Source organism: Lipophrys pholis, assembly GCF_963383615.2.
Source record: "Lipophrys pholis genome assembly, chromosome: 2".
In the NCBI taxonomy this organism is placed as follows: domain Eukaryota; kingdom Metazoa; phylum Chordata; class Actinopteri; order Blenniiformes; family Blenniidae; genus Lipophrys; species Lipophrys pholis.
Window position 1 is genome coordinate 39,229,350 of NC_137636.1, and position 22,400 is coordinate 39,251,749.

A 22,400-nucleotide genomic window follows, 5' to 3' on the forward strand; every position below is an offset into this window, starting at 1 on the left:
CTGATGGGAGACACAACAGCCACGGGGAGTGTGAACGCTCTTCTGAAGAGACGGCGCCGTGGACAACTCATTAAACTCACCAGATAAGATTCAAACATGAAGAACCAACAGTTCTGGACTGCTTGTAGTTTTGTTGTAGTTGGTATTGAAAATGTAGAGTCAGATCAGATTGTGTTGCTCAGTGGTCGTCCTTCAATCAGAAGGTTTCTATATGCAGACCCCCTCTGATAGTCTGCAGTCTGTCATGGTGCTCTGAGGTTCATCACCAATTTTAAATGTCTGACACATTATTGTCTGCTGTAGACTCCTGCAGAATAGTCTTTATAGACTCCTGTTGGATAGTTTTTATAGACTCCTGTTGGATAGTTTTTATAGACTCCTGTTGGATGGTTTTTATAGACTCCTGTTGGATGGTCTTTATAGACTCCTGTTGGATGGTCTTTATAGACTCCTGTTGGATGGTTTTTATAGACTCCTGTTGGATGGTCTTTATAGACTCCTGTTGGATGGTTTTTATAGACTCCTGTTGGATGGTCTTTATAGACTCCTGTTGGATGGTTTTTATAGACTCCTGTTGGATGGTTTTTATAGACTCCTGTTGGATGGTCTTTATAGACTCCTGTTGGATGGTTTTTATAGACTCCTGTTGGATGGTCTTTATAGACTCCTGTTGGATGGTCTTTATAGACTCCTGTTGGATAGTTTTTATAGACTCCTGTTGGATGGTCTTTATAGACTCCTGTTGGATGGTCTTTATAGACTCCTGTTGGATAGTTTTTATAGACTCCTGTTGGGTGGTCTTTATAGACTCCTGTTGGATAGTTTTTATAGACTCCTGTTGGATGGTCTTTATAGACTCCTGTTGGATGGTCTTTATAGACTCCTGTTGAATGGTCTTTATAGACTCCTGTTGGATAGTTTTTATAGACTCCTGTTGGATGGTTTTTATAGACTCCTGTTGGATGGTCTTTATAGACTCCTGTTGAATGGTCTTTATAGACTCCTGTTGGATAGTTTTTATAGACTCCTGTTGGATGGTTTTTATAGACTCCTGTTGGATGGTCTGTATAGGATCATGGACTTCATACACTTATGTTGGATAGTCTTTATAGACTCATGTTTGATGGTCTTTATAGACTCCTGTTGGATAGTTTTTATAGACTCCTGTTGGATGGTCTTTATAGACTCCTGTTGGATGGTCTTTATAGACTCCTGTTGGATAGTTTTTATAGACTCCTGTTGGATGGTTTTTATAGACTCCTGTTGGATGGTTTTTATAGACTCCTGTTGGATGGTCTTTATAGACTCCTGTTGGATAGTTTTTATAGACTCCTGTTGGATGGTCTTTATAGACTCCTGTTGGATGGTCTTTATAGACTCCTGTTGAATGGTCTTTATAGACTCCTGTTGGATAGTTTTTATAGACTCCTGTTGGATGGTTTTTATAGACTCCTGTTGGATGGTCTTTATAGACTCCTGTTGGATAGTTTTTATAGACTCCTGTTGGATGGTTTTTATAGACTCCTGTTGGATAGTTTTTATAGACTCCTGTTGGATGGTCTGTATAGGATCATGGACTTCATACACTTATGTTGGATAGTCTTTATAGACTCATGTTTGATGGTCTTTATAGACTCATGGTCTTTATAGACTTATGTGGGATGGTCTATATAGACTTATGTTTGATGGTCTTTATAGACTCGTGTGGGATGGTCTGCGGCCACCCTACCTTTAGACCTACGTCAGTCCCACACAGGACTGAAACTACAAAAAAACCTGAAACTCAAAAAACTGGTTTGCATGGACTCTTTTAAAAAGTTGCTTCGTGACTTGGAGACCATCTGTCTGCAGATGTTTTGAATAATAGACTTTATTTTAATTTGTGGGCAATTCTTTTTAGAAAATGTGCATGTTTTCTAATGTCTTGATTTTTTTCTTAGACGTTTTATGAGCCTGTCTGGAACATTCATGTACTGCTGCCTGTCTTGGCCAGGACACTCTTGAAAACAAGATTTTTAATCTCAACCAGGTTTTTCTGGTATAATAAGGGTAAAATAAAAAATAAAATAAAATAAAGAAAAGGTTGCAGGTTTGATTCCCCATCCCCCTGTCCAAACCAGACTAAAACCATCGTTTTTTTCTTCCCGTCTCTCTTAAAACGTTTCCCGTCCACATGGGAAACGTCTGTGGCCACGACACCATGAAAACTACTCCAAATAATGTAGTTCATATGTCAGGCCTATAGGTGGCGCTGTAACACTGCCACAGAAATACACCAAAATCAGAATAAAATGCAAAAATGGAGAAATCGACAAATGCAACACCTGGCCTTATTAAACTACCGAGCATCAGCAGCTTCAGCGGCTCCACCTGCAGCAGCTCGTCCGCCATGTTGTTGTGAAGGGACGTCGTGGATCGACAGGTGGGGCGACGACATCATCGTTGTCAGTCTTGTCCGTCCACGACTCAAAGCTGATTCGGCGTTTTAAAATTTCTCCACTCTGGAACTCGGTTAAAAAAAACCCAAACAGCTCCTAAAACGCTGCGTGGTGATCGGACAGAAATGATGCAGTTTCAGGAAACAGCGTTGAGGTGTGGGCGGAGCCTGAGTGTCCTGAACCCCACGCTGCTTCCTTTGGATGGATAGTGCACCTTACATTACCTTCCTCATGATATCGAGAGACCTGAAGTATTTACATGAAGGATTCCTCTACAGTACTGTTCAATTACTTCGAAACTCCAGTTAGTAATTTTTACTTTTTGAACCTTTTCCTTGTTTAGATTCCATGTTTAGGGTGACAGGCACCTCCGTGTGTGTGTGTGTGTGTGTGTGTGTGTGTGTGTGTGTGTGTGTGTGTGTGTGTGTGTGTGAGAGCTGCTGACCTGTCAGTCTGAACAGTGTGGCCTTGCGGAAGCTGACGGTGTGTCTGTACTTGAGCAGGTGGAGGCGAGGCGGAGCGGCGTGCAGGAAGAAGCCGGGCTTAGCGAGGGACTCCAGCGAGTCGTAGCCGGGGATCCAGGTGTTCCTGTGGAGGACGAACGTGGCTCCGTCCCAGAATGCATCACTGTCCTCCCACTTGGCCAACCTCACCTGGCCGCCGCCGCTCGCAAACAAGAAGTAGTTGGGCCTGTCGGCGGCCTCCAGGGAAACCCGCCACGCGTCTGTGGAGAGGAAACAGGAACAAACACAACGACTGACATGTTTTAGGAAAAAGAAAAGTAAAGGCTGCGTAGTATTAGTTTTATAACGCTGTGTGTGATACTGTTGAATATTGCAGTAATATGATTTGAAGACTGTTTGTTCCAGTATATTTACTGTGAGCTTCTTTCTCCTCGAGGCCACAAGACAAACTAATCACAGCTGATTTAATCAAAGTAACAGACTTTTTAAAAGAACGACTGTTCTAGTCTGATGACTGATTGTTATGTTCAGCTTCATTCACATCGTTCAGTGGGAGGAAGATGCTCTAAAGCAGGACAGGGTCACTTTCTTCTTGAGTGGGCAAAATAGTTAAAGTAAAATAGTACCATAATAAGCTTTAAAATTTAAACTCTATGGAAACTTCTACATTTTCACAAAACCAAAGACTCATGATAGAAAATGTGTCCAGAGCTTCTCCTCCTGATCATTTTAAAGGAACCCGCTGGTCCAGGGACACGTCCAACAGCCTTCTCTGGAGCAGCTGGAATATGTGGTTGTTTAACTGCCCCTGGCCACAGGGCCTGGAGGCAGATTTAACTGCCCCTGGCCACACGGCCTGGAGGCAGATTTAACTGCCCCTGGCCACACGGCCTGGAGGCTGATTTAACTGCCCCTGGCCACACGGCCTGGAGGCAGATTTAACTGCCCCTGGCCACACGGCCTGGAGGCAGATTTAACTGCCCCTGGCCACACGGCCTGGAGGCTGATTTAACTGCCCCTGGCCACACGGCCTGGAGGCTGATTTAACTGCCCCTGGCCACAGGGTCTGGAGGCTGATTTAACTGCCCCTGGCCACACGGCCTGGAGGCAGATTTAACTGCCCCTGGCCACACGGCCTGGAGGCTGATTTAACTGCCCCTGGCCACACGGCCTGGAGGCAGATTTAACTGCCCCTGGCCACAGGGCCTGGAGGCTGATTTAACTGCCCCTGGCCACACGGCCTGGAGGCAGATTTAACTGCCCCTGGCCACACGGCCTGGAGGCAGATTTAACTGCCCCTGGCCACAGGGCCTGGAGGCAGATTTAACTGCCCCTGGCCACACGGCCTGGAGGCTGATTTAACTGCCCCTGGCCACAGGGTCTGGAGGCTGATTTAACTGCCCCTGGCCACACGGCCTGGAGGCAGATTTAACTGCCCCTGGCCACACGGCCTGGAGGCTGATTTAACTGCCCCTGGCCACACGGCCTGGAGGCAGATTTAACTGCCCCTGGCCACAGGGCCTGGAGGCTGATTTAACTGCCCCTGGCCACACGGCCTGGAGGCTGATTTAACTGCCCCTGGCCACAGGGTCTGGAGGCTGATTTAACTGCCCCTGGCCACACGGCCTGGAGGCAGATTTAACTGCCCCTGGCCACACGGCCTGGAGGCAGATTTAACTGCCCCTGGCCACACGGCCTGGAGGCAGATTTAACTGCCCCTGGCCACAGGGCCTGGAGGCTGATTTAACTGCCCCTGGCCACACGGCCTGGAGGCAGATTTAACTGCCCCTGGCCACAGGGTCTGGAGGCTGATTTAACTGCCCCTGGCCACAGGGCCTGGAGGCAGATTTAACTGCCCCTGGCCACAGGGCCTGGAGGCTGATTTAACTGCCCCTGGCCACACGGCCTGGAGGCAGATTTAACTGCCCCTGGCCACAGGGCCTGGAGGCAGATTTAACTGCCCCTGGCCACAGGGCCTGGAGGCAGATTTAACTGCCCCTGGCCACACGGCCTGGAGGCTGATTTAACTGCCCCTGGCCACAGGGTCTGGAGGCTGATTTAACTGCCCCTGGCCACACGGCCTGGAGGCAGATTTAACTGCCCCTGGCCACACGGCCTGGAGGCTGATTTAACTGCCCCTGGCCACACGGCCTGGAGGCAGATTTAACTGCCCCTGGCCACAGGGCCTGGAGGCTGATTTAACTGCCCCTGGCCACAGGGCCTGGAGGCTGATTTAACTGCCCCTCTGCTCTAAAGTCTGGACGTTAGTGTCTCTTTGTACAATAGCAACCAAAGTACCAAGATAAAGGAGTAACATGTAGAAGACACACGTTCTGCAGCTGAGCATTATTACTGTGAATAAAGGCTGAAGTTAATGCTACTTCGTCACACATCCTGTACTGCAGTACTTTACTGCAGTACTTTACTGCAGTAGTAACACAGCTGCTTTGAAATGTGGATTCTGAATATCTCTGGTGACCAGACACCCTATGTAATACTACTAACTGCAGGTCAGTTACACGTGATGGTCGTCAGTTGAAAAGTAATTCTTGATAAACGCAGTAGTAAAGTGACATGTTAAAGTATAAAGCAATACAGGAATTCATATTTTCATTCGAGTGTCTTCCTATAAATCTCTGACATCCATCATAGGTTGGATTTCTCATTGCCAGCCTGCAGCACATTATACAAACAGAAGAGATGCAGTAGTTTGTACTTCTATCAGGAGTACGTCTGCGAGTCCTGAAGAGTTTAACCTCTCAGAAAGAGAGAGAATACGTTCCTGAAGAGTCGCTTATCGGTTGTGTCTCCTTTCATCAGGATTTTCCTCTGGAGCGTCCTGCCGTCCCTTCATGCTCTGATGACACTTTGTCCTGCTTCAGGAATGACGACGCAGCATTTTTACCTCAGCGACATGAAATAAACTATAAAGCCTCTAAGCTGACCACTCACTCTCTTTTTTCTTTTAATTTATTTCAGGCAAGTGGCACAAATGAATTCTTCAAACATAACAACAAAATTATATAAAAACACAAACAAATAAACACAACAAGCCAAAATTAAGTAGTTCAATAAATAATACCAACCAGAACTGGAAAGGAGTAAAACCAAGCCTGAGCTTGTTTACTACTACCCCTAATCCACCTCAACAATGAAACATTTTATACACACATACACATACATATATATATATATATATATATATACATACCTACACTCATACCTATGTATACAAAATAAAGAAAAATAGTAAATACATAATGTATGAATAATATGAGTAAATATATCTGATCTCCAGCAGTGCCACCGGCCTCCTGAGTGAAAACCATTGTTTGGTATTGTTGTTTACTGGGTTGTGATTGGACGCTGCCTGAGCTGCTCCTCCAATCACCCCACAGCCTCACTCCTCATACTGAAAGACAGAATGAAGTGAGAGTTGTGTGAAGTCTCCTGTGTTTGAGCTTTAAACGCCCTCTTCAGTTATAACCCCCGTCGCTGCTAAAAAACAAGTGCAGAGTATTTGTGGGAAGTTGATTGTTTTTTAGTACTTTTTACATCATTTGTGCAGTTTTATATTATACCAGGTCAGTGAATTTTAGTACTTTTGATTTGAAGAAGAGTGAATTTGTGTGATCTCTATCGCCAGTTTCATGAATGATTCTCATCGCTCTTTTTGTAAGATTGATAGTGGCTGTAGTTTCCCCCGACCTCAGCACAGTAAGTTAGATATGGTAACACCAGTGAGTAACACCAGTGAGTAACACCAGTGAGTAACACCAGTGAGTAACACCAGTAAGTAACACCAGTAAGTAACACCAGTGAGTAGCACCAGTGAGTAACACCAGTGAGTAACACCAGTGAGTAACACCAGTAAGTAACACCAGTAAGTAACACCAGTGAGTAGCACCAGTGAGTAACACCAGTGAGTAACACCAGTGAGTAACACCAGTGAGTAGCACCAGTGAGTAACACCAGTGAGTAACACCAGTAAGTAACACCAGTGAGTAACACCAGTGAGTAACACCAGTAAGTAACACCAGTGAGTAGCACCAGTAAGTAACACCAGTAAGTAACACCAGTAAGTAGCACCAGTGAGTAACACCAGTGAGTAACACCAGTGAGTAACACCAGTGAGAAGCACCAGTGAGTAACACCAGTAAGTAGCACCAGTGAGTAACACCAGTGAGTAACACCAGTGAGTAACACCAGTGAGTAGCACCAGTGAGTAACACCAGTAAGTAACACCAGTGAGTAACACCAGTGAGTAACACCAGTAAGTAACACCAGTGAGTAACACCAGTAAGTAACACCAGTGAGTAGCACCAGTGAGGAGCACCAGTGAGTAGCACCAGTGAGTAACACCAGTGAGTAGCACCAGTGAGTAACACCAGTGAGTAGCACCAGTGAGTAACACCAGTGAGTAACACCAGTGAGTAACACCAGTGAGTAGCACCAGTGAGTAACACCAGTAAGTAACACCAGTGAGTAACACCAGTGATTAACACCAATAAGTAACACCAGTGAGTAACACCAGTAAGTAACACCAGTAAGTAACACCAGTGAGTAACACCAGTGAGTAGCACCAGTGAGTAACACCAGTGAGTAACACCAGTAAGTAACACCAGTAAGTAACACCAGTGAGTAACACCAGTGATTAACACCAATAAGTAACACCAGTGAGTAACACCAGTAAGTAACACCAGTAAGTAACACCAGTAAGTAACACCAGTGAGTAACACCAGTGAGTAGCACCAGTGAGTAACACCAGTGAGTAACACCAGTAAGTAACACCAGTAAGTAACACCAGTGAGTAACACCAGTGAGTAACACCAGTAAGGAACACCAGTAAGTAACACCAGTAAGTAGCACCAGTGAGGAGCACCAGTGAGTAACACCAGTAAGTAGCACCAGTGAGTAACACCAGTGAGTAGCACCAGTGAGTAACACCAGTGAGTAACACCAGTGAGTAGCACCAGTGAGTAACACCAGTAAGTAACACCAGTGAGTAACACCAGTGAGTAACACCAGTGAGTAGCACCAGTGAGTAACACCAGTGAGTAACACCAGTGAGTAACACCAGTGAGTAGCACCAGTGAGTAACACCAGTGAGTAACACCAGTGAGTAACACCAGTAAGTAACACCAGTGAGTAACACCAGTGAGTAACACCAGTGAGTAACACCAGTGAGCAGGTTAATATGTGGAGGGATTTGTGGTCCAGGATGTGTCTTACTTTATTGATTCTTCTTGATATTTAGTTTTGAATATGTTTTATGTGAGATTTCCAACTTTCACAATCTGGGACCATTTTCATCATCCATTAGGGATCTGGTCTGATCCATTAGGGATCTGGTCTGATCCTCAGTGGTAAAGAGTGAAATCTGTTATTGGACAAGATGGAAAACTGAGGATGTTATTAGTGGCTTCTGGAGAAGTACAAAGTTATTGACAGAGTATTATGATTGTGACACGACTGCAACAAGCAAAGACTTTAAACTCATGACGTCAGGGACTTTGTGCTTCTCAATAAGAGAGCTTGTGCTCTTCCTGGATCCAATTTTGATCACAAGCTCTTTGTTTTTCTTTGTCTGTTGATGGCGTCCACGTCTGCAGCATTTCACAACTAATCAGTTCCAGTCTTTGTAAAAAAGAATCACTTTTCCTTGCTTCCGACTTCCTGCCTGTTGTCATCATATAAAGTTAAGATGAGGAAGTGCAGTGTCACCCCAGTGGAGTGAAGCAGCTTTCCTTCTGCTTTTCCTAATATGTTGTCATGCACAGCTTGAAAACACCATATTTTGCGTGCCTCAGTCTCTGTGATACATAATCATAATGCGATAATGATGAATGTGCTATCGTGCAGCCTTAATCTTTTCTAGGGCAGTCATCAATATGGTTTTTTTTTACAATAGAATGAACATGACTTCAAGGGGATAAAGAACGTTTTTTGACTTGATTTGCTAGAATTTTTTATATCGAAAAACCATAGAAATACAGCCATTTCGTTGAATTTATTTATTATGAAATCTGTACAAGTGTAAACCTGATCAAAATAGCACATATTTACACATATATAAAAACGTGTATTGCCATTTCTTCATTGGATTAGAAAGCACATGACAATAAACTTGAAACTAAATATTCTCCATTGTCTGTTATCATATATTGTGTTCATGTGTCCACATTTGCTAAATGTGGGACTTTGGCTGCCAAAAACATCAAATAAATGAATTAAGAAATAAAAATAATCCAGCTGGGATTAGCAGAGTATTTGGGTTGTGAAGTATCTTTCAGAGAACAGAGGAGATATGGGCTCACCGTGCGGTCGAGCTCTGCTGAGGCCAGGCGTCATCATGAAGTGCGACAGGAAGTGTGAGGTTGTGTTGGAGCTGAAGTTCCCTGGCTGCAGGAAGACGGAGCCGCTGGGCCTTTCCGCCCCCAGCAGGGTGGTCCGCTCTCTGAAGGTGAAGAGCCTGAAGGGGCCCTTACCCAGAACTGCAGAGGAGTTCCCACGTTAGTGCAGCACAGCTTCACTCATTACCAATCATCACTTCGTTTCTACTGCTGGTAGAAATATTCAGAAATATTTTGTACAAAAGGAAGTGTGGCCTGTAGAAACCAGCTTGAACATTAAACGTATAACACCTGCACAGGACAGAAGTGTAAGTCCATGTATAACCACAGAAAGACATGAAAACAAAGTGTCCGTCTCTGTGAGTGACTTTGTGTCGCAGAAATCAACCAGTTGTTTTACCTTTGTTGTAGAATTCACAATCATAAGCTGCAGAGGGAAGAACAAAAACACATCAATGGTCTTATCATGAACAATAAAACCTTTTTAACCACATAGATAATATGAGCTGTTCTTCAGTAGTACTTTATACTTTTAAACAAATCGGTCCTCAATACTAAAGTTGCTGGTGGAAGTAGAGGCGGAGCTGTGACTCACGACACAGGGAGGGCGAGCGCCAGTCCACCGGGACTCCCTGGTGGCAGCAGCGCTGAGCGTACGCCGCCACGCTGCTGCAGAAACACTCACAGTCGCCTCCACGACTGCAGCCACACGTGTCGGCCAGGCAGTTCATGTAGAACCAGGTGACGTCCACCTGTTTAGAACAAACTAGAGTTTATATATGAAGGATCAGACTGAGTGAAGGACAGACCGATCAGCTGAAACATCAGGAAAACTACCACAGTATTTCATGTAAGAATTGTTTTCTTCTAGAATCCCTCCCAGTGTAGTACTGTCGCTCACCACAGGGTGGCAGGCCTGAAAGACCTCGCTGAGCAGGACTGAACACTGGCGCTTTGCAAAAGGTTCCCTGAGCGGAGCGAGGCTGCAGGGGTGTCTGATGTCTGGACTGTTCACACACTGCGGAGGAAAAACAACCAAACAGTCTTAGTCAGCACACCTCACACATGTAACACACACACTGGGACATTGGAGTGTCAGTCAGTCAGTCAGTCAGTCAGTCAGTCTGTCAGTCTGTCAGTCTGTCAGTCAGTCAGCCTGTCAGTCAGTCAGTCAGTCAGCCTGTCAGTCTGTCAGTCTGTCAGTCAGTCAGCCTGTCAGTCAGTCAGTCAGTCAGTCAGTAAGTCAGCCTGTCAGTCAGTCAGTCAGTCAGTCAGCCTGTCAGTCAGTCAGTCAGTCAGTCATTCAGTCAGTCAGTCAGTAAGTCAGCCTGTCAGTCAGTCAGTCAGTCAGTCAGTCAGTCAGTCAGTAAGTCAGCCTGTCAGTCAGTCAGTCAGTCAGTCAGTCAGTCAGTCAGTCAGTCATTCAGTCAGTCAGTAAGTCAGCCTGTCAGTCAGTCATTCAGTCAGTCAGTAAGTCAGCCTGTCAGTCAGTCAGTAAGTCAGCCTGTCAGCCCCCCCTCGACCCCCACCTCTGTTGCAGTCCAGCTGTTTCCAAACTCTTGTGGTGTTGGCGAGTCGATGTTGTCAGGGGTCCGCATCTCGTTCACCGTCTTCAGGTCAAAGTTTCCACACAGACCGCTTAACTTCCCCTAAACACATCAGGAACATCTCCGTTTAGCCACATGGTTCTCAATATCCTCATCACCTTCGACTAGGTTGAGGTGAAGGTGATGTTTTTGTCTGCGTGTATTTATTTCTTGGTTTGTATGTATAGGTACATCCCAAAAAATTTGAATATCATGAAAATGTTCAATATTTGTTGTCACTCATTTCAGAAAGTCAAACCCAGATATGATGGAGGCTCATGACAGTGAAATATTGATGATTCTGGCTCACAGAGAGAGAAAACCCAAAATGAGAATCTTACATAAGATGAAGAAAAAAAGAATATTTGAACCAAACTGTAGGTCTTGTGAAAAGTCTGTTCATCTCTCTGCACTCAATACTTGGCTGCTCCTTTACCATGAAGTACTGCGTCTTAGGGGCGTGGCCTGGAGGCCATCAACCTGTGGTACTGCTCAGGTGGAATGAAGCCCAGGAAGCTTTGATAGCAGCCTTCAGGTCATCTGGTGTCTCTCACCGTCCTCTGGACAATAGCCAGAGATTGTCTCTGGGGTTCTGCTGGCCAGTCCAGCACAGTACCACCAGGGTCATTGAAGCAGCTTCTGGTACCTTTGGTACCTTTGGTACCTTTGGTAGTGTGGGCAGGTACCAAGTCCTGCTGGAACATGAACCCAGCATCTCCATAAAGCTCGTCAGCAGAAGGAAGCATGAAGAGCTCTAAAGGTTCCTGCTGGACGCTGCCTGGACTGTGGACTTCAGAAGACCCAGTGGAGGGACAGCAGCAGAGGACATGGCAGCACAAATCATCACAGACTGAGGACACTTCACTCTGGACCTCAAGCAAGGTGGATTCTGAGCCTCTCCACTCTTCCTCCACCCTCTGGGACCTGGAGTCCACTCTTCCTCCACCCTCTGGGACCTGGAGTCCACTCTTCCTCCACCCTCTGGGACCTGGAGTTCACTCTTCCTCCACCCTCTGGGACCTGGAGTTCACTCTTCCTCCACCCTCTGGGACCTGGAGTTCCAAATGAGATCAAAATGTTCTTTCCTGTGACAAAAGGACTTTGGACCACCGAGCAACAGTCCAGTTCTTGTCCTCCACAGTCCAGGTGAGACTCTTCGGACCTGGTCTCTTGTTCAGGAGTGTCTTGACCCCAGGAAGACACATGAGGATCCCATGTCTAGGATTGGTCAGTGCCTCGTGGATCTTGATGCGCTGACTCCAGCCTCAGTCCGTCCTTGTCCAGCATTTTGCTGGACAGTCCTGTCCAGGCTGCACTGACTCCAGCCTCAGTCCGTCCTTGTCCAGTATTTTGCTGGACAGTCCTGTCCAGGCTGCACTCCTCCCTTTTGCTGCTGCACCTTTTCCTCCCACTCCACCTTCTCTGGACATGATGGACCCAGCACTCTGTGAACAAGCAGCTTCTTCAGCAAAGACCTTCAGTGGACGGTGTCAATGACTGTCCTCTGGACATCTGTCCAGTCAGCAGTCTCCCCCATGATTGTGTCCCCTCCTGACCCAGACTGAGACATTTAAAGGCTCAGGGAACCTTTGCAGGGGTTTGGACTTCATTAGCTGATGAGGGTGAGACACCAGGACTTTTACACAAGTTCTCATTTTCTGAGACTCTGAATTTTGGGTTTTCACTCTGTAAGTCATCATCATCAACATTTCAAGAAATAAAGGCTTGAACTAGTTCACTGTGTCCTGAGCCTAGATCATATCTGGGTTTGACTTTCTGAAAAGAGTGACAACAAATAGTGAACATTTTCATGATATTCTCATTTTTTGAGATGGAGCTACATTTTACTGATGGTTCGCAAAAAATGATTCACCAAAATTGAATGAAATCTTTAGAGATGATTTATCTTCATCAATCTGATGGATTTTGGGACGTTAACAACTGTTTCTGATTAAATCCCAACAAACCACAAAAACTGTTGCATACAAAGAGGATGAGAGGCTCCTCATGGAGGAGATCAAAGGAGATCAGTGTCTGTTGCCATGGAGACGCTCCCTGCTCAGTGTTTCACAGTGATGTAGCTACCTGACAGGCTAGTTAGCATCGATAAAAGCTAATGGATAACGTGCTAGCGATCATGGTTCTGTAAACAGATGTGGCGTTGGTAAAAGACTGCGCTCTACCGAGTGTAGCTCTAGTTTAAGATGTGATGTAATTTTTCTTTATGGTGCTGTTGATCTTAAAATCACATTGTCTCATGTTTTTTCTTAATGCCATGATCTGCCAGAGGTTTTGACCCAGATAATCAGTGACAGCAGCTGAGGACGTCAGCAGCTCATCATGGAGCACCAGAAGGTCGTACCTGCCAGCGTGGGCCGACCTGGATGTGGACCGTAGTTTTACGATCCCAGAGCACAGTCACTTCCTCCTTTGGGAAATGAATAACTGTGAAGTATCCCACCGACCAGATGAGCATCCTCTGCTTCCTGTCGATCACACTGGACGGATTCTACACCGGGAGAGAGAGAAGTTTGTATGGACGAGACCAGATAAGGTCACCTGATCACTGTCAATACTGAAGATAAGAGCTGTGAGCAGAGCAGAGGGAGGCAGCAGCTCTGCAGGCCTTCAGCACTTTGCAGGAGACTCTTACCGGCTTCCCGCTGTCGTCATCCAAAGCTATGAAGGATCTTCCCATGTTGATCAGCAATGATTTCCTGCAGATGACTCCGCTGTCGAAACAGTCGACATTCTCGGCTGAAACACTGAGCATCACATCGGCGCTGCTCTGCGGAGACGAAGCCCAGACACTGAGGTGAAGAGCTGCTGCCACATTCTCAACCACTGCTTTAATAGAGGTTATTACATACTATCTCCTAGTGATCCATACTTTCATGGTTGAAATCTACAAATTAAAACTTATATTTAAATGTACATGCTTTCCTTACAGTCAACCAGTTTCTCATTTTACAGACAACCCGAGCATCACCACAGTAACAACCAGGTCACTTCAAGAAATAGTTTGAAGAATCTTTATGTAGTTCAATCATCTGAGGAGAATACAGAAAACAAAACAAACATAAAAATCTAAATAAAAAAAAAAAGTTTAAAATGAAGGAACTTTTTAAAAAAAATATTAGTTTTTTAGTGGTCAGAGGGTGAATATAGTGAGAGAGGGAGTGGTTGGTGGTGGTCAGAGGGTGAATATAGTGAGAGAGGGAGTGGTTGGTGGTGGTCGGAGGGTGAATATAGTGAGAGAGGGAGTGGTTGGTGGTGGTCAGAGGGTGAATATAGTGAGAGAGGGAGTGGTTGGTGGTGGTCAGAGGGTGAATATAGTGAGAGAGTGGGTGGTTGGTGGTGGTCAGAGGGTGAATATAGTGAGAGAGGGAGTGGTTGGTGGTGGTCAGAGGGTGAATATAGTGAGAGAGGGAGTGGTTGGTGGTGGTCAGAGGGTGAATATAGTGAGAGAGTGGGTGGTTGGTGGTGGTCGGAGAGTGAATATAGTGAGAGAGGGAGTGGTTGGTGGTGGTCGGAGGGTGAATATAGTGAGAGAGGGAGTGGTTGGTGGTGGTCGGAGGGTGAATATAGTGAGAGAGGGAGTGGTTGGTGGTGGTCGGAGGGTGAATATAGTGAGAGAGGGAGTGGTTGGTGGTGGTCAGAGGGTGAATATAGTGAGAGAGGGAGTGGTTGGTGGTGGTCGGAGGGTGAATATAGTGAGAGAGGGAGTGGTTGGTGGTGGTCAGAGGGTGAATATAGTGAGAGAGGGAGTGGTTGGTGGTGGTCAGAGGGTGAATATAGTGAGAGAGTGGGTGGTTGGTGGTGGTCAGAGGGTGAATATAGTGAGAGAGGGAGTGGTTGGTGGTGGTCGGAGGGTGAATATAGTGAGAGAGGGAGTGGTTGGTGGTGGTCAGAGGGTGAATATAGTGAGAGAGTGGGTGGTTGGTGGTGGTCGGAGAGTGAATATAGTGAGAGAGGGAGTGGTTGGTGGTGGTCGGAGGGTGAATATAGTGAGAGAGGGAGTGGTTGGTGGTGGTCGGAGGGTGAATATAGTGAGAGAGGGAGTGGTTGGTGGTGGTCGGAGGGTGAATATAGTGAGAGAGGGAGTGGTTGGTGGTGGTCGGAGGGTGAATATAGTGAGAGAGGGAGTGGTTGGTGGTGGTCGGAGGGTGAATATAGTGAGAGAGGGAGTGGTTGGTGGTGGTCGGAGGGTGAATATAGTGAGAGAGGGAGTGGTTGGTGGTGGTCGGAGGGTGAATATAGTGAGAGAGGGAGTGGTTGGTGGTGGTCGGAGGGTGAATATAGTGAGAGAGGGAGTGGTTGGTGGTGGTCGGAGGGTGAATATAGTGAGAGAGTGAGTGGTTGGTGGTGGTCGGCGGGTGAATATAGTGAGAGAGGGAGTGGTTGGTGGTGGTCAGAGGGTGAATATAGTGAGAGAGGGAGTGGTTGGTGGTGGTCGGAGGGTGAATATAGTGAGAGAGGGAGTGGTTGGTGGTGGTCGGAGGGTGAATATAGTGAGAGAGGGAGTGGTTGGTGGTGGTCGGAGGGTGAATATAGTGAGAGAGGGAGTGGTTGGTGGTGGTCAGAGGGTGAATATAGTGAGAGAGGGAGTGGTTGGTGGTGGTCAGAGGGTGAATATAGTGAGAGAGGGGGTGGTTGGTGGTGGTCAGAGGGTGAATATAGTGAGAGAGGGAGTGGTTGGTGGTGGTCAGAGGGTGAATATAGTGAGAGAGGGAGTGGTTGGTGGTGGTCGGAGGGTGAATATAGTGAGAGAGTGGGTGGTTGGTGGTGGTCGGAGGGTGAATATAGTGAGAGAGGGAGTGGTTGGTGGTGGTCGGAGGGTGAATATAGTGAGAGAGGGAGTGGTTGGTGGTGGTCGGAGGGTGAATATAGTGAGAGAGGGAGTGGTTGGTGGTGGTCGGAGGGTGAATATAGTGAGAGAGGGAGTGGTTGGTGGTGGTCGGAGGGTGAATATAGTGAGAGAGGGAGTGGTTGGTGGTGGTCGGAGGGTGAATATAGTGAGAGAGGGAGTGGTTGGTGGTGGTCGGAGGGTGAATATAGTGAGAGAGTGAGTGGTTGGTGGTGGTCGGAGGGTGAATATAGTGAGAGAGGGAGTGGTTGGTGGTGGTCGGAGGGTGAATATAGTGAGAGAGGGAGTGGTTGGTGGTGGTCGGAGGGTGAATATAGTGAGAGAGGGAGTGGTTGGTGGTGGTCGGAGGGTGAATATAGTGAGAGAGGGAGTGGTTGGTGGTGGTCGGAGGGTGAATATAGTGAGAGAGTGAGTGGTTGGTGGTGGTCGGAGGGTGAATATAGTGAGAGAGGGAGTGGTTGGTGGTGGTCGGAGGGTGAATATAGTGAGAGAGGGAGTGGTTGGTGGTGGTCGGAGGTTGAATGAAATTAACCCTTTAATTTTCTAATTCTTTTTTTTCTTCCCCTTGTCCTGTTGGGCAGCTTGGACAAACAACATGATGTGATCTAGAACCTTCTGGAGTCAGAACAGTTTTTGTTCTTGAACAGGAAGAGACCTGGAGTCTCCCCCAACCCACCCCCTCTCCAGGGGATAACATACAATACCCTTGTTTGAATTTATAATTGAACAACATGAATTGTTAGTTATTAAAAAGAGTCATTGAGTTATTTTAACTGTCTTGTTATTAATGTTTTGCCTTTATGACCAGGTGGTCTTTCTGCGGTGACCCTGCATACAGCATTCAAAACCAGACAACTGTGAGGTGTTCAGTTGATTGGGTAAAATACTCAGAAACACTTTATTTTCACTTCATACAAACATGTTTGGTACCTTTACAAGATAGACTTTGCATGCGCCGACGTAGTCGAACAGCAGTCCGTCAAACGTCCTGTAGTGGCGGTCGCCATACGCCGTGCACATGGACGGACACGGGCGAAAGACGCACTGAAACGTCCCGTGTTGGCAAACGCTGCAACGACAGCAGAGCTTGAGTGTGGCAGAGAGGTGATTAAACCCTGATAGGAATCAGGTGGGCTGCCTCACCTCTCTGCCCCGAAAGGAGAGCTGCCAGAGACTCAGGCTGGCAGGAGGGAGAGGACACACACATTCACAGGAGAGAGCCTGAAAGGGGCAGTGGTGTCTGGTGTGGGGGTTTTGAGTTTGGTTTGTGGTTTTTCATTTAAAAAGAGAATAGACTTTGGACCATCAGACTCTCTGTGGGGGAACCCGGCGGTGGCATGCTCTACGGCCACATTCAGTAATTCAGCTCCAACTTGTTCCCACTTAGTGTGAGGAGGGTTTTATTCCAGGTGGAGTGGCCTCCTTTTGTGTGCAGAGCCTGAGATTTACAGCAGGAAAGTGGCCAGAGAATTGTTGAAGGCTGAATCTCCGCTCATGGAGCGATTAGGCTGTCATCTACATCTTCTCCAAGAAGAAATGGAAGGATGGGAGAAGGACTGACATCACTGGGAGAGTGTGTTCTTTCACACAGTCTCAAGCAGAGGGAATCAGAGTCATACAAGGCCTGCTCTGTTTCTGTCTGTGATAACAGGGAATTATAGATATCAGGTGGCCACTTTGGATGGTCTGACAACCACGGGACTCTTCTAGGCTCAAGTTCACTTTGAAAAAGTGGCGATGCTGTTGGAGATTTGTCTCAATTCAATTAGAGATTGGTGGCACATCTTTGGAGGGGGCAATGCAAATGTGTATGTGATGGTAAAGTGGGTGAAGCCCCCGTAGAGAAACTTAGGAAAATAAGATGTCACTTCAACGTCAATGTCGCAGGTGTACAGTAAACAAAGCTGAAGAGCAGTTTGATTTAGTGACCAGGAGCAGGGTGGACGTACCACTGGTGACATGGGGAGGAGACGCGGTCACCAGGAAAATACTCCTTTCCTTTCCAGAGGCAGGGGCAGGCTGCATGTTCAAAGCACTCGTTCCCATGTTTCAGGAGGCTGCAGGAAAACAAAAGACTCATGAAGGAACAAGCTTTTCCAAGCACTAAACTCACTGCAAATAAAGTGTGAATGCTGAGAATTTGGATTATGAAGATCCTTAAACTTAAGATACTATTTGACTTTAAAGTACGTTTACACGATGTTCCCCCCGAAATCTAGTGCGCCGTGGGATTTTGGGGAATTCTGAGGAAGGTCTGGAACGTTTTTCACGTTCTGTCAAGACTTTCTATGGATGAAATGTGGACGTTGGACCATTGTGAACCACTTTATGCCCCAAAGAGTCACCAAAAGTGAAGCAATCGTTGTCTCCTGACACTTTAGCCGGGTGCAGACATTCCTCTGGATTCCTTGTTCAGTAGCAGAGCTTGTAGAAGCTGCTCTGTCATTGATTGCTCAGACTCCAATGAAACTCTCCTCCGGCCCGGCTTCCTCCCAGACCGTGGGACGCCGTGGCAGACCGGAGGACAACGCGTCGGGTCCACAAACAATCACACGCCGGGACAAGCCGCGAATGAACGTGATGAAACGGCTAGCATACACCGTAACTACACCGTGAGTACCGTGACGAAGCGCGGCGCGACGTGATAAAATGCGAAGCAAGAGTGAAACAACGGTGATAGAACGTGCACTACATCACTTCCTGTAAGCCTCCCGTCCCACTACGGACCGCCTCCAAGTTCTGTTACGACCCGTTACGTGCTGCCAATGACGTTCATCCCGTTTCTCTTCATGCTACCAAGTTTCTCATCCACGCCGCGGTCGCTGTGGCAAATCTTTTGACAGTTTAAAAATGTGGCACGGCGCCCACGGCAAACACGACCTGTTACGTTTGTCCATCCCGTCCCCCTGCGTTGTCTCACGTCCATCCTGTTTTGTTCACGGTGGCCTGAAACGGGGCTGCAGGGAACATAGTGTAAACGTAGCTTAAACAGCAGGGAACGAGATCCACAGTAAACCTGTCTTATATTTGACATTGAAAATACATATGTGCCAAGTAACATAACAGGAGAGCTCAAAAGTTCATATTTACTGTCTTAGAAAATGAAAAAAATTCCTAAACTACCCACAGTAAATGTTTGTTAAATTATAACAGGCCTACATTGAGCTGTTGGAAAGGCTTCAAAACTGCTGCTAAATATAGCATGAAATTCATTCTGGAAATAGTCTGTGTCCAACAGTCTAATTAATGACTGACGTAAAATGTCTTAGTCAGCAAAATCTGTTGGGGGAGTGATGCAGTTGTCAGGCTGCGATCCTGCAGAGGCAGCATCTTCAAATTGTTCCTTTTGACTGAAATAGTCAAAAATCCAAAAAGACAAAGGCAAAAATTTTAACGCAACAAGCTGAGATGAGAAATGTCTACTTGATATTTACCTTCAACAGCTATATACATTTTCCAAAGCCTTTTTGTTCTCTGAAATCGTGATGAATCACGTTGGACCCAGTCAGACCAGCACCAGCAACAGTTTCTCTCTAAAGCCAATCATCCACTCACTTTCTCCAAACTACTAAAACTAATGTAGTTTTCAGGATCTCAGTCAGCCGACTGACCAAACTGCTCCTAAATCGAATGAAATCATGTCCTTAATAATAATCGGCCCAGACGGCGGCTTCACTGATCAATAAACTTGCTGCTTTCGTGGGCTGGAGGAGAATATGGGCTGCACATTGGAGTCCCCATCTGTTTGGAGTCTGCACCTTCTCCCTGAGCCTTCCACTCCTGCCAACATCCCAAAAACTGTTTGGGTGAAATCAGCTGGAGGTCCGCCTGCCGGGGCTCAGACGGTTGAGACGGCTGCACTCTAATGCTGTGATGTGTGGTTTGACCTCACCCAGTGACGGTGCTCAGTCCACTGGACTCCCGATAGAGTGCAGGGAGCAGCCACCGTCAGTGTGGATTGTACCCTGGTGAAGTGGTGACCCTCCAAGATGTGTGAGCCGACGGTAAATTGATTTCTTCTAAAGCTCTTATAGAGTGGTGAAGTAATGAAAAAAACACTATATTATATATACTATACATTCATTCACACTTTGGGAGAAGACCTGTGTTCATCAACTGACTCCCAGTGGACTTTACGTTGGCGCCTCCATTGGCGTGGGATTGTTGTTGTTAGGGTGTGTGTGAATGTGTGAAAAGGAACAACAGCGTAAAGCTTCTCAATGCAGTGAAAACAATGTAAAGTGGAATTCAAGGTGCACCTTTTTCACAATGTCGTCAAAAGAAATGGCAGTCAGGCTGAAAAGAGGTGAACCGGTCAAAAAAAAACAAAAAAACGTGGAGTACGGAGAGAGTTCCCTCCATGGAAAATGGCTTCATGGAAGAAATGGAGCAAATTAAAGCTGAATGGTGAAAAAGTGGCACGACAGTTAAACTTCAAGCAGTTGACTGAAGCCCTGAGACGGAGTGTGAACCCTGAGATACTCTAAAGAACCTGCATTTCACACTCAGCGTGTCCTGAGGTTCCTTCTAATGGTGGGTAGGGTTGGGAAGCTCCATACAAACCCTGAAGGCTTTGACAGACGGACAAACTGAAGGGTTTGAGCTGTGAAGCCAACCAGAGTCCCAAAGCGCCTCCATGACTTGTTTATCGCTGCTGATTCAAAGCGCCGCTGCTTATTATTCCACCACTGCAGGCTCACAGACGCTATCCTGTTATACAGAACCATCATTCAGAGCTCCGGTGTTCTCCTCCAACACACACACCAGCGCCGTCCTTCGCCGAGGGAACCACACAGGTGGAGCTGAAGCAGGGTTCAGGGGTGGGCGGCTGAGGATGGAAAGTTGTAAGACTCATTGCTACATGAGAAAAGCAGACAATGAGGATTCTCAGAGATAGAGAGAGAAACAGCCTTTGTCCTCTGCAGGACGAAGCTGATAAGTATCTTGTAATATGCGGGGTTGAGCTACATCGCCCGGCTCGGCCGCGGACAATGAAGCGACGCACTGAAAGGTTCCTCCACAAACCTCCAGCTCCATCTGAGTAGAGTTACACGCAGATTAAACAGCGTTAACAGCTTCTTTTATCCAGCCGCCAAGCTGCCGTATCAATTACTCCCATCAAAGATTGAAAATCATTTCTTCGCCAGACACATTCTGGACACACTGTTTCACCACAATCTGGCTGGTTGGGCCTTTTATCCCTGCATCTCCCTTTTTATTTCACCAATCTCATCTAATTTTCCTCTACAATGAGAAGGAAAAGTTTTTGGTGACGACTCATTGGTTCCAGTTAGGAGCTACTCTTTTCAGAAGATGCAAAGTTACTTTACATAAAGTAACTCCTTCAGTGTGAGGGTAACTGTTCCCTGAGCTTTAATGCTCTTCCTCAGTGAGGCTCATCTTCATTACTGGACATCTTCTCCAGGAGGAGCACCAGTCTAAACCTCTCTGGTCTTCCAGAACCTCCCCCGGCAGCATGTTTGCACTGGAACCAGAACCAGTTCCAGTAAAGCAGCAAGCTTCAGTTTTGCACCTGAAAGTTCAGGTTCATGTGAGTTCAGCTCGTCTAATTGGTGAAGGAGGAACGAAGGAAGGAAGGAAGGAAGGAATGGATGAATGGATGAATGGATGAATGAATGAATGAATGGATGAATGAATGAAGGAATGGATGAATGGATGAATGGATGAATGGATGAATGAATGAATGAATGGATGAATGAATGAAGGAATGGATGAATGGATGAATGAATGAAGGAATGGATGAACGAATGAATGAACGAACGAACGGACGGATGGACGGACGGATGGATGGATGAATGAATGAATGAATGGATGAATGGATGACGGAATGGATGAATGAATGGATGAATGAATGAAGGAATGGATGAACGAATGGATGAATGAATGAATAAATGAATGAATGGATGGATGAAGGCATGAATGAATGAATGAATGAATGAATGAATGAATGATCCACGTTTTGATCATAAACAAAGTGTCCCCTTGTGAATAAAAACACAATGGCCTCTTGTGTTGCTAATTAGAGGTTGTTAGAAGAAGGAGTTCTCTCTGCTTTTCTAATTTGTTCTCTTAAAGACCTGGAGGAGCAAAGAGGAGGCAGCTTAGGCTGTTGATCACCTGCCGTCTGTTTGAGGAGAGAAAAGAGAAACGCAGAAGGAACCACGAGGCAGACTGATGGTTCATTAACAGGAAAATGTTCCTCCTGTTCTCCTCCTCCTGTTCTCCTCCTCCTGTTCTCCTCCTCCTGTTCTCATCATCCTCCTGTTCTCCTCCTCCTCCTGTTCTCCTCCTCCTCCTGTTCCTCCTCCTCCTGTTCCTCCTGTTCTCCTCCTCCTCCTCCTCTTCTCCTCCTCCTCATGTTCACCTCCTCCTCCTGTTTACCTCCTCCTCCTGTTCACCTCCTCCTCATGTTCCTCCTGTTCAACTCCTCCTCCTGTTCTCCTCCTCCTCATGTTCCTCCTGTTCACCTCCTCCTCCTGTTCTCCTCCTCCTCCTGTTCCTCCTGTTCTCCTCCTCCTCCTCCTCCTCCTGTTCACCTCCTCCTGTTCTCCTCCTCCTCCCGTTCCTCCTGTTCTCCTCCTCCTCCTGTTCCTCCTGTTCTCCTCCTCCTCATGTTCACCTCCTCCTCCTGTTATCCTCCTCCTCATGTTCCTCCTGTTCAACTCCTCCTC

General features: G+C 46.6%; 1 protein-coding gene across 1 annotated transcript in view; it reads right to left on the reverse strand.

The window, feature by feature from the left end:
• otog (otogelin) overlaps positions 1-22,400 on the reverse strand; it is a gene marked incomplete at its 5' end in the record, with an annotated part of 116,077 nt that overhangs the window by 49,462 nt on the left and 44,215 nt on the right. The window contains 10 exons of the mRNA XM_080458654.1: positions 2,884-3,162; positions 9,220-9,396; positions 9,656-9,682; positions 9,851-10,007; positions 10,157-10,273; positions 10,785-10,904; positions 13,204-13,350; positions 13,495-13,629; positions 16,639-16,777; positions 17,658-17,765. Of these exons, the coding sequence (XP_080314780.1) occupies positions 2,884-3,162; positions 9,220-9,396; positions 9,656-9,682; positions 9,851-10,007; positions 10,157-10,273; positions 10,785-10,904; positions 13,204-13,350; positions 13,495-13,629; positions 16,639-16,777; positions 17,658-17,765 (1,406 nt within the window). The remainder of the gene's footprint in view (positions 1-2,883; positions 3,163-9,219; positions 9,397-9,655; positions 9,683-9,850; positions 10,008-10,156; positions 10,274-10,784; positions 10,905-13,203; positions 13,351-13,494; positions 13,630-16,638; positions 16,778-17,657; positions 17,766-22,400) is intronic.